The sequence below is a fragment of the Epinephelus moara genome, chromosome 5 (assembly GCF_006386435.1).
Source record: "Epinephelus moara isolate mb chromosome 5, YSFRI_EMoa_1.0, whole genome shotgun sequence".
In the NCBI taxonomy this organism is placed as follows: domain Eukaryota; kingdom Metazoa; phylum Chordata; class Actinopteri; order Perciformes; family Serranidae; genus Epinephelus; species Epinephelus moara.
Window position 1 is genome coordinate 29,355,004 of NC_065510.1, and position 12,560 is coordinate 29,367,563.

Sequence of the window (12,560 nt, forward strand, 5' to 3'; positions counted from 1 at the left end):
CGGACTGTGAAATGTTTACACTTGCACATTCAAATTCCCTTATTTACAGCTACTGTTAAGTTTCTGGTGGTAATTTAAAATGTAGTTTGATGACTTTATATTTTGTTAAAGATGACAAAGGGGCCTTGGGACAGTATACAACTGAGGTCCTGTTGAAATGGTGAAAGAAAATTGAATTGACTAAAGTATTCAAAGTAATTCTGGATACATTTTGATATTTAAAAAGTATTATTTGTATTCAGGTGAAATATTTTAGTATTCTCTCCAACCCTGCTAGAAATAATAGGACAAAACTGACCTTACTGAACAGAAACTTCTATTAAACACTTGCATTGTTCTTTAATATTTTACACTCTGTAATGATCTAAAAATTTAAGTCTACCAACCCAAATTCGTCTGTACAGTCATACTTCCATGCAAATGCCACAGCCATTTAAAAAAATAAAACATGATGGCTAAATTCCATTTAGCTGCTTCCATTTCATCATCCTTGTATAGACCATGCTTACTGGGACACTTAAAAAAAAAAAAAGGAGCCATCACTAAAGCTACAGTTGGTAACTTTTATAAAAATATATTTTTTTAATTTGCTGAAACTCAACATCCACACAGTTTTACATAAAACTGTCTGATCCAGAGTCCAATCAGAGCCGAGGAGTCTCCAACACAGCTGTCAGTCATGTTAAATACTGCCTGTGAACTGCGGTCAAATAGTCAAACTACGCAGCGCTCACTCCCACAGCGGACGGGGTCTCTTTTCTCCTCATGACCCTTGCTTGACCTCCATAAGGCACAAACCAGGAAGCTGGCCATGAGCACTGTGGAAGAGAAAAAGGGTGTGTAAGTATTTAATTAAGCAGCAGATTTTTCTCAAACTCCGCAAGAATTCTCACCTGGTGTGTCCGCGCAGCACGACCACAGACAAGGTGCCTTCTGGGAGAGATCTAAAGAGCTTCCGCAGGCGGCGGTCCAGCTTCCCCATCATGTTATCCATTTCCTGGTCCTACACAGATCACACATTGGAGTCTTTATTACATTTGTTTAATAAATACTTTTAACACAATTCAGCGTCATCACGTAATTAAGAAGTTCCATCATCCCTTATTCACTGGATCCATAACCTCCTCTCCAACAGACCTCAAGCAGAAAAGGTTGAAAAATCACAGTCACACTTCATTACTCTCAACAGTGGCTCTCCACAGGGGTGTGTACACAGTCCATTTCTTTACACACCATCTACGAATAACTGTCGGAGTCCGTCCACCACCGCCACCCTCTACTTTAAATATGCAGATGACACAGCAATCCTTACACTACTTAATAACAGTGACTCTTTCTTGGCCTATGAACAAATACATATCCCATTTTAGCTTGTGGTGTGACAATTTTCTCCATTTTAACATCCCAAAAACTAAAGAACTGTCCTTTAGCCCCCCAAAACACTGGCCTGCTCTGGTCTCACCATCAGAGGGGAAAAAGTGGAGGTGGTGGAGTCTCTAAGATACCTTGGCATTACACTGGACAGTAATGTTGTTAGCAAAGACTTACAGCCATCTGTAAATTGAACCCCGTTGGTACAACCCCATCTTCGTCTTCTGTGCCATCTGTTTTTTCCATATGCTCACAGTCACCAACAAGAATGAACTCCTAAAGATAACTACTCATTGAGCTAGCAAACTCAGGTATTCCTACCCATCACCTATCTGACTGTGTCACCCCATTCCTGATCCGCAAAGCACTCACGACCCAGATGATCCACTCCACCTGTACTTTATCCCCCGTCCTTCTGGACGTAGGTATAGACTATCCCATGTGTAGAAAGGCCCGTATCAGCAAGAGCTCTATTCCCACAGCTACACAAGCTCTTTTAAGTCTTTCTTGTGTTTAATACCAACCCACGTTTTGTCTCTCGTGTATTAATTCTGTGTTTTTGCATGCACCACCAGCTGGGGAAAAGAATTTCCTCTATTTCCTCTCTATCTTTCTCTCTATCTAAATCATAAACTGTAAGGGTCTGAAAGATCAGATCACAAACGCAGCAATTACTCTGCCTCATGTGCACTTCACAACTCTCTGCATTGTGCTTGAATTCCAACCAGCCCAAAAGCATTGTCACTTTCTCTGTGTGTGTAAACATTCAGATTTGAATGTTTTCTTTAAGAAAGCGAGACAGACCAAAATTAGACACACAAAGCCAGCCTAAATATTAAAAGCTCAGCTCTCTCTCTGAGATTTTTGTCTAGAAAATATCTACTGAGAATCGGCTGAGCCTGCCAGCTGAAAGGTAACTGTGATGCTCAAGCAACCGTATAAAAGTAAGTATATAAAACTACAGCTACACCAGTACCCCCGTGTGGCTGAAAAAACATTTCCAGATGGATGAAAAATGGAGAGCCGATTATTCTTCAGAGTCTCAACACCAGTGGGGCAGAAGAGATTAAACTGTCTGAACACAACACAGACAGCAGCCATTTTCACTGGCACTGACTCCTTTTTCAAAACAGTGACTTTGGGAATGTGCAGGAATGAGAACTGGTAAGATTTTATTGATACCAGTACCATCAGGGATCCTGCGTATTGGTCCGATTCTTTATTCATTTGGAACCGTTTCCTTTTCTCCGCCATGACTCCTTCATGTTGCAAGTTTCCAGCAGGTAGACACATGAGTTTGACGTCAGTTTTGCAATGCACGACTTAAAACATGCTGACATCAATAAAAGGATTTAGCAGCAAATGATTCTAATGGACAGACAATTAAGATCTGGAGCTGGTTCTTGATTCTCATCCCTAGGAATGCGTGACAACCACCTGGAGTCCTACCTGAGACCTGTTGTGCATGTGGGTCCTCTCCTCGTCTTCTGCTGCTTCCATGTCAGGATCTTCCATGGTGATTGGTGTTGTCATGGCAACCCACGAGGGTAAGTGGGGTGGAGTTAGGGATGGACAGATGAGGTAGTTTTCCTTACGAAGATCCTCGGAGGAGCTGAGGGCCGCATGTTTACCCTCTGAGCTCTCAAACTCTGTCAACCACAGACACATGTTAGAAACTGTTCGGACTCCACACATATGAGGCAAGAGATAATAACTTTTAACTCACTTATGTATCCATGTCTTGCATGTTTTCCGTGTTTGGCAGGCAGGACGACTCTCTCCACCGAACCAAAGTGACCAAATGTCTCTCTGACCATCTCCTCAGACAGTTTAGACTTTGTGATGGTTGCAGGCTGCAACTGTTGACCGTTTACTTTTGCTGGGGGCAACCTGTTAGCTGTTTTATCCAATGTAATGTCCAAACATTTGGCTTCTGACGTGTGTCCATTGACCCTTACAGGAGTGTGTATGCCCTCAACCATACTGGATTTTAATTTCACAGCGTAGAGGTGACTGGCATTGAGACTGTCAACCATCAAAGCATCAAGAGTCAGATCTAAGTCTAGCATTGACTCGTAGACAGGTCTCTGGACCTAGAAAAGGCACACACAAGAGACACATGTTGGAGATACAGCCGACTACAAAGGTTCTGAAATAACTTTAACCATAATGTAAAGGGAAAAAGTGACAGTAAAAGGGAAGAGTGTTACCTTGATTGACTGTCCCTGCACATTAAGTCCATTCAAAGTTTTTAAAGCCAGCATAGCTCCCTCCAGCAGCTCAAACTCTACCTCTGCATGAACCTGGAGACCAAACATTGTCAGAAAATATAGGTGAGATTAATAGAGCACATCCAAGAGCAGGGAAAACAGCTTTTACAGTTCTATTTTAAGACGCACTGAAGCAGTAATTATAACCACGTCTTAAGAGGTATTCAGTGGATGATGTGTTCATCCGTGACAGAAATACAAACACAGTATATTAATTGTAAACTAAGGATCATGTAGGTGAGATATACCCTGACTGCGGTTTGCAACATTTTGATTTTCTGAACCGGTCCACAGCAACAAAACAGCCGCCTCACTTCTCTCTCCAAGAATCCTGCAGGGAAGGGCCCGGCAAACACCACACACATATCTCGAAGGTTTGCACACACCTGCAGGATAAACACACAGATTAAGCAGTACGTTAAAACAACACTCGGACACTTCAAATTCATCAGACGTTCTGAATGAATGCCTCACCCTCTGGTGCTGGTGCTCCTGATAAGGGACGCACTTCTTGAGATGGTCAGAGAGGGAAGAGAACTGGAGCACTGAGAGGAACGGACACTTGGTCTGTCTCCTGAAAGAGGCCAGCACCTGAAGGAGACGAGATAAAGTAAAAGAGGTAGAGAGAGGGAAAGGAGGGAGTTAAAGGGAGGATGTAAAGGAAACAGAAGAAAGGTGCAGGACTTATAGTGAGTGGAGGAAAAAGAGGAAAAGGGCTACAATTCACATATATTCACCAATAGTATATAACAGGTGTGTCTGGGGAACAGGGAGTGCAGGATAGGCTTTGTGTCCAGCATGTATGCATGACAGTAAAGTAAAAGGACACAATATACAGGTTACATTATCAAGGTATAACCAGAGTAGGCAGGCTTTATGGAGACAAACCTCAAACACAACGTCCAATAAAACCTTTCCTCACCTCCCAAACAAAGAAGAGTTGAATCTCACCCAACTGTCCCTCCAGCTCTCTTACAGTCAATATGGTGGCGAAGATAACAAAAATGGGAATTTATACTTCTCGCATCGTGTCTAATTTTAGTGGATCATAACATATCGGGTATGGAATTAATCCGCAGATGCTCCGGTTCAAAATGGGACCAAGCTTTTCTATGGATGTCAGTTTTTGAGCCACGACGAAGGGAAAAATGTTGCTTTTGTCATGGCCCAAAAAATCTGGCCTTTGCCTGAAGCGCCTTAACTGGCACCTTTCGAAGCAAAGGAGCAGCGGCTCTACCGTGAGCTACCTCTAGATGTCTGATCTCCTCACCCTATCTCTGAACTTGAGCCCAGTCAACCTGCAGACAAATCTTGTTTTGGCCGCTTCTATCCACGGTCTCATTCTTTGGGTCATCAACCAAAGCTCATGACCACAGGTGAGGGTTGGAACACAGAGGGGCTGCTATATCGAGAGCTTTGCCTTCTGGCTCAGCTCCTTTTTTTTTTTACCAAAACGGACCGGCACAATGCCCAAATCACTGCTGATGTCGCAGTCACAACTGTGCACAAAATATTGTTAGGCTGATGGGTCCAGTAGTACGCAAGATAAGTTACGGACAGACCGAACGCACAATCCCATCCTGATGGGGTGATGATAATTTAAGTCATCTCTTGGACAAAAAGAACAACTTCATTCATCTCTTTGTCACTTTATAGTTTGTAATCAAATCAGGCAGAATTTCCAGCAAAGATTATTCACAAAAACCAAATGCTTGAAGATATTCACATCTGAATGGAGACCAGCAAACCATTTATTACAACTTGCTTTATATGTACCACAAATAAAAAACAGATCAATACATATTTTGGGTAGAAAACCAAGGTTATTTAAAGGTCAGGAGGCAGTAGACGGTTCCAGAAAACTTCTCATCTCACCTCTTTGTCAGAGCTGTGCCACAGCTGATTGGAAGGATCCAGGGTGATGTCAGAACGCTTTCCCATAAAGGCTACTGACCGGCCGAGTGTCTGCAGGATGTCAGAAAACCTGCAGGAGAAATAAAGACGGAGAATATGTCAGATATAACTGCAGCAGAACATGTGATGAGATGAGTTTCACATTGTGAATGTAGAACAGAATCCTTGTATAGATTTACTGATCGGATTTTAAAGCTCTAAGTAGTGACAGAAGATGTATTTCTCCCACAAGTCTATTATTTTAGATTCAATGATGGTGTTTAACCTCATACACCCTTGTGCTGTAGCTGAAATGATTCCATGGGACAACTAAATCATAGACATTTGAGTAGACATTTTCAAAAGCTATATTTCACCAGTGCAAAGGGCTGTATTTCGTATTGATCCACCATGGGGAGCATTTTTAAAAGCTCCATCCTGAGGTGTGGAAACTGCTGACCCATCATGGAGGCAAAAACCCAGAGTAAAGATACAGTTCATCTGACTAAGTCTGGACATGGTTTGAATAACTACAGTCAGATGTAAAGAGTGGAAAGAGGTGTACAGATTATGTAATGTAGTGCACCTGAGACTTGGTGTGGGTGCAGGTGCACAGTCAGTGGACTCCTCCACGATTGTATATCCCCACAGCTCCTCCAGATGAAGTTCTACAACCTGACGGCGGGCACACACAGAACAAGTTATATAAATTGTATGTGTGTGCGTAAGTGTGTGTGTGTTAGGAAGCGATGTGTCACCTGACGTGGTCCTGTTTTAATAAAGTACTCAGCCAGTTCCAGGGCTGCCACGGCATCCTCAATGGGATTATGACCCCTCTTCTCTTCAGTTTGTATTTGCCTCCTGGGACACAAGTGGAAAATTTAATTATAAGCCGTGCTGGGTGAGAGAGACAGAGAGACGGGGGAGACACAGACAGACTCAGCTTACTTCAGCACTGTCTCAGCCAGGACCTTCAGCTTAAACCTCTGCCCAAACTCTCTCCTGTACAGCAGCGAAGTGTCGATTACATGCTGGTGGATCAGCTGCAGGGACACAAACACAATACAGGGCGAAACTTCAAACTTTTGTGACTACTTTAAAATGATTGCTGACATGAAGGGAATAAAATCACTATTTTAAAATCTTGAAATACTGACATTTTTGACAATGTAATTCTCTGCCTTTTTATTAAACAACTGATATGAGTTACTGACAGATATCTTGTTCCTGGTGCTCCCAGTGTCTGTTTATTAATTTTTTGAGTGTGGTAAAGGTACAAAAACATTCCCTTATACTGGACAATAAAGTTCCTAACTTACTGTACAAAGCTTTTTAAGTTGATACACCAGAGATTTACTTTTATACACCACTTTATTACAATATTGTATTTCAGTCCCGTGGTTTTCAGCCTAAGGGCCCAGCCTCTCCAAAGGAGGGCAAGATACATTTCACCGGATCATGAGATGATTAATGGGAGAGGAAAGAGGAAAAGTTCTGCAACAAAAATCTGTTCAGTAATCTGTAACATCTTTAACTCAGGACTCAACCTTGTCCTGATGATAACATTGTTACAAGCAGAAATCAAACTGTCAGTAGTAACTCACTTTCAGAGCCATGAGGTCGTTGTTGAGTGAATGCCCCACCAAAACTGCATCGCTCGGCAACAACGTCCTGAGCTTTACTTGGACATCTCGCAGGGTGGTTTTGACTGGTTGCAACATCGCTGCGGTAATACCAGAGAACCTGTCAGAAGGGACCCAGCAGCATGGGGAACAAAAATGTGTTATAACATTTTAATCTGATCAAGTGATGTGATTGGACGAGAAGCTTCCCATGAGTACTGATACATGTTCTCCCCGTGTCAGCGTGGGTTTTCTCGGGGTACTCCAGCTTCCTCCCACAGTCCAAAGACATGCAGGTTAACTGGTGACTCTAAACTGTCTGTAGGTGTGAATGTGAGTGTGAACAGTTGTCTGTCTCTATGTGTCAGCCCTGTGATAGTCTGGCGACCTGTCCAGGGTTTACTCTGCCTCTCACCCAATGTCAGCTGGGATAGGCTCCAACTCCCCGCAACCCCCAACAGGATAAGCGGTTACAAAAAATAAAAAATTAATGACTTGGTCTGTGAGTTTTGTGGTTGCTACAATGCTGCGTTGGTGTTTAACAGGTGTAAAATAGAAACACTACTTGAAAATGTGCTTGCTTTAATACATAAGTGTATGTCTGTGAGTGTGTGTGCGTATGTGTGTGTACCTGGTGAGGTAGTTGAGGATTCGGTTTTGAGGTTTCACCAGCTCATCCAGCACACAGTTTCCATCACTGTCCACCAGAGAGACACGAGCCAACTCATTTCCCTTTTCTGTTAGACACTGAAACACAACATGGACACACTGGTTAACAGCTGGAACAGGGATAGAAACCTTCAAATAACTCAAGGCACAAACTTCTTTTAAACATCTTTCTCACAAAACCCACAAAAGAAATAATATCACCATTATAAGAGGCTGAGAAATACTGAATAAATGGAGTCTGCGCTAGAGGAGAGGACATAAAAAACAGGTTGTTTGACAGTTTAGACATGGTTTGGTCTAACATGCCCATGCAACTGTTTTTATGTAGGATGCACAAAAAGATAGACTGTCAGAACATAAATATGCGATTAGGAAGACCACTCCATGGCCAAACACTTTAAAGAGGTACACAAGAGTAATGATTCTTTAATGAGGATAGAAGGTTGAGAATCAATACAGGTGCCCATTAGAGGTGGGGATCGTTTACGCAGACTTCTCCAAAGGGAAACTTTTTGTTTTTTAAACTTGATGCAATGGTATAGCCGGTGTACTCATAACATATCACTTAAAATGGAACTGTAAAACTGGCGTATCAAGAACACTGCACTTGTGCAACACTGCATTATGTATGACACATGGATTTGTCACAGCACATACTGCTGTATTGATTGTTTGAAAATACATAACTGGATTCTGCAATGAAAAATGGGAATGAAAAATATAACCGGGAGCATCTCACCATTTCACAGTCAAGCCCATACAGAGGGCTGCTGTCAGTCACGCTGTCAACACTGTCTGTGCACACAAACTCCTCAAAGCCTGGCATTCCTGTGCAAACAGAAACAAAAAAGAAGTGAGATCACAGAGATGGAGACACAGAAAGCAACCAAGAAAGAGTGAGACCACATCCACACTAACCCAGCACAAGTTTTGACCCCCAAAAATTGAGCTTTTGATTAAAAAAATGTAGCTATAGTAGGAAAATCTAGGTGCACATTTTAGTGAGGACAGGGAAAACACAGCTCCATGATTTCTAAGATACAGTCGGCAGTAAGAAAAAAAAAACAAAAAAACATGAAAGCATCCAGCAAGGAAATACTTCATTTATCCTGCTTACTGCAGATGTAATAAAAAAAGAAAGAGTCACCTTTGAGTGGGTAGTGTCTCTTGATCATCTCCTCCTCAGTGAGAACATATGCAGTCAGTCCTCTCTTCTGTGTCCCAAACTTGGTGATTACTGGGTGACACCACAGTGCTGCAGCAGTGCACAATAACACACACACAATAAACAATAAGAGTAGAAACTCTGGGAGAAAACAAAACTACTGCTGAGTCGTGTAATGTTTTGACTGCATGCCACAATATTATAACGTGACAATATTCTAGGGATGAAAATTAGAGCATTCAGAGGATCATTAACTACACACAATAAGATTATTTTGACTAACAGTCGATTAAAGTGAGGATATGAAACAATCATTGTTCATTACGTCACACACAACAAATTAAAAAGTCCAGGAAATATTGAAACATTTAACTCTTTAGCAGCCTTTAAAAAAACTGGGAAACGGTAAAGTTGTGTGGGCTACATCATCATGTTTTGACAACCAAAGTCGACACTCAAAACACATCCACACATGACTCTCACCTTTGTCCAATTTACTGCTCTCATTCTGTCTTTGAGAAAAAGATGTACCATCCGATTTAGGAACTTCACTGCTGAAGATTCCTGACACCAGGTCGGTAGGTGATGGAGTAAAAGTCACCCTCTAATCCAGTGAGATAAACAACAAGGATCAGTGTTAACCCAAAACACTGACACCATCCATATATGTATACATCTCTTCTTGTTCTTACAGTGGTGTAGTTGGTCCTGAGGTGTCGCAAGCTGAGGTAGTGCTTGTAAAAGTGACTCTGGGTCAGGCCCTCCACGATCACCACATTCACAGCTTTAATCTTCCTCTGATGGTGGAGGCGACACCAACTACAGGAGACACAGGGGGGAAGAAGATGAGAAGACTTTGAGAGTTTAAGTGGTGTAGACTTTAAAAGGATCATTTAGATTATTGCCGGAGCACAGGGACACAGTAAAAGTGCATTACAGAGAGTTATTTGGATAGAACTGATGAAGTAGATTACACCATACTGCCACAGTCATTACCTGGGCTGTTTAATGCCACCTGTTTTCCCCAGAGCGGCATAATGCAGCAGCTCTGTCAGCTCATTCGGTGTAATTGGTTGTTGAAGGCGGTCGAGCAGCACAGAGATCTGCGGTGAGCGGGAGGAATGTCCATACTCCGGCGTCTCCTCACTTTCCTGACCAATTTTTAATCTCTTGGCTTCCTCGTGTGCTGTGGGGGCGGTGTTCTTTCTTTTCTTTCCGTTGCATCCTGCTGCTGCTGAAGGCTCCATGTTTAAGCTGGGAGATTTTTTTAAAAAGACATTTGAAATGACTTTGTCTCCTAACTGTCAAATGTCAAACTCTATCATTTAAGCCGGACTTTATGTACGTCTAAGATTTAATTTAATGAAGGTAGAACAGGAATTTTTGTAGTGTAAATATTGGTTTGGTGTTGGCACTGTACGTGTTCCCCCACACCTCCACACAGTAAGTTATATATGGAAGTATAAATGAGCAGTACAGAAGGTATAATGACTTTTGACACACAAGATCTTTAACTTTGTAAAGGATTGCAACTGATTTTGATATTTTGTTTTTAATATAATTAATGTGTGGTTTCCAACATAGTTTATTATCAATTATTCCTCCAAGAAATTTTATTAGAGAAAGAAAGTTCAGTGTTAGTTTATTGTAGTCAAACCAACTCTTTAGTTTATTTTAAATCATTTTCCACATCATCCAGAAGCTCTATCATTTAAGCAGGACTTTATGTACGTCTAAGATTTAATTAAATGAAGGTAGAACAGGAAGTCCTGTGTCTGGCCGACTAGTCTTTGAATTAAAGCTCAATACTTTTTAGAAATTGACTAAAATGTGTCTGTAACTTCAAATATCAAAACTGCCAATTATGCTGTAAGTGCTGTTAACTTATTCTTTGATCAGGTATTTCCTTATTAAAATTATAATCTTAAACTGTATTTTAGAAGCAGCTGCTTTGTATTAAGAAAACATAAAAACTTAACAATAAAAACAATAAACACCGAGAAGGAGATGAAGAAAAGAAGCTTCAAAGTAATTCTGCAGGTAAATTCCATCATAGACGTCTGAGACAAAAAACAGAGCAGGGTTTGTGTAAAAAATAATATAGAAATATATTCCTCAATGTGCGGCACTGAAACAAGTTATGTTTTAGTATAGGTAGCCTATTATATTGGCATAAGTATTGAAAAATATCAAAAATTACTCAGTCCAATCAGCAACTACTTGACTAACTGATATTCTGGAGCAACTTCATCCTTCACCAGGTAAAACCTAGTTTTATTTTATGTATTTATTTATCAGAATATGTAGAATAACATGCTGGTGATTTGATTACTTAAGCTGTAAAGCAACACAGTGATTAATAGGATAAGTTGTGGCTTAAATTCTATGGTACTTTATCCCATTATTAGGAGGACATGTGCATTAAAAGCATATCTAGTAGTGACTGTATCATAAGGTGTTTGCTTTATTAGTGCTGAAACTGTCTAGTAAATAAAATACAGTAAGTTAAAGCATTTTGTTTGCAGGTGTAGGCTAAGTGAACTGATTCCAGTGTGGCACATTCCACAATGAAACAGTGAACTAAACTCATTTAAACTAAAGAGTGAGTTAAGAGTAAGTTACACAGGAAACACTACACTCTTTCTAGCTAGCTAATATATTTAAAGAATAAGTTACAGCTATAACATTATAAATTGAGAGTATGTACAGGTTGGGCCCACGCTTGAGAATAGTTACAAGAAAAATATGATTACATACCAGATGTTATTTGTCCTGCAGCTTCCACATGCATGTTATTCTGGCCCTGTAGAGGCTAAAAACACGTTTCACAGGAACTGCTGCACGTTACAGTAGTGCTATAAAGTAACAAAAACTACAAGCGCTATTTCCGGTTTGTAACTAAAAAAATAAACGCATGTATTGACTGTGGTAATGGCTTTCCGTCAATAAACATAGCTGAAATTGGGTAGATTTTGATCAATTTGGTCACAATGACACTATATAGGCTTATAAATGTTTTTATTCGCGTTGTTTTATATGGACTGAGGAAATGCATGCTTTTGTTTTGATGAAAAAATGGGAAAACCGGAAATGAGGTTCGTTGTTCAACCAACATACTGGATTACTGCTATTACTACGACCTTTAAACACCAACAAAAAAAAGACATCCGTGTAGTTATTGCTGTCTTTTTATGAGCCACCAATGATACTGAGACTACTTGTTACAGCCCGGACACTGATATTACAAATTATAATTGCCAACCATTGGAAGCGGAACTCGTGATAACCTCATGTATTTCACCGTCGGAACTTAATAGTGTAACATCCGGCGGAAGTAAACACAACAAAGACATTACTCTATGATTTAAACCTCGAGCCACATTTACTGTAGCCTACATTAGACAACAATGTGTTCAGTTGAGTCTTTGAGAGAGTTTGTCAACGAGCGACTAACTGCTGCTGCTGAAGAAATATTGGGAGTTTTTCAAAGAACCATCGTCGAGTACGAGGAAGAGATCGATCGTCAGCGCAGACTGTTGGATATCGTGTTGAAGCCTGAAATAAAGTTAC

The 12,560-nt window shown here is 40.8% G+C and overlaps 1 protein-coding gene across 1 annotated transcript; it reads right to left on the bottom strand.

The window, feature by feature from the left end:
- Positions 1 to 558: 558 nt before the first annotated feature.
- Positions 559 to 11,873, bottom strand: LOC126390495 (RNA exonuclease 5-like). Its single transcript, XM_050044827.1, has 19 exons — positions 11,748 to 11,873; positions 9,987 to 10,244; positions 9,683 to 9,809; positions 9,474 to 9,594; positions 8,973 to 9,080; positions 8,565 to 8,653; positions 7,788 to 7,903; positions 7,139 to 7,277; positions 6,483 to 6,577; positions 6,293 to 6,395; positions 6,121 to 6,209; positions 5,517 to 5,625; positions 4,116 to 4,232; positions 3,890 to 4,027; positions 3,582 to 3,674; positions 3,098 to 3,464; positions 2,821 to 3,020; positions 894 to 1,003; positions 559 to 818 (listed from the first exon to the last, which is right to left on the bottom strand). Exons 2-19 carry the CDS (start codon positions 10,235 to 10,237, stop codon positions 764 to 766), a joined length of 2,427 nt encoding a protein of 808 aa, XP_049900784.1. The 5' UTR covers positions 10,238 to 10,244; positions 11,748 to 11,873; the 3' UTR covers positions 559 to 763.
- Between the last annotated feature and the right edge of the window lie 687 nt (positions 11,874 to 12,560).

What these genes read in the sequence shown, in the direction of transcription:
- LOC126390495 (XM_050044827.1), bottom strand. Translation starts at nt 10,237, where the DNA reads ATGGAGCCTTCAGCAGCAGCAGGATGCAACGGAAAGAAAAGAAAGAAC. An exon ending in ATGGGCTTGACTGTGAAATG is followed by an intron (nt 7,904 to 8,564) that starts GTGAGATGCTCC and finishes GTTGTGTTTCAG; the next exon opens with TGTCTAACAGAAAAGGGAAA. An exon ending in TGCAAGACATGGATACATAA is followed by an intron (nt 3,021 to 3,097) that starts GTGAGTTAAAAG and finishes TGTGGTTGACAG; the next exon opens with AGTTTGAGAGCTCAGAGGGT.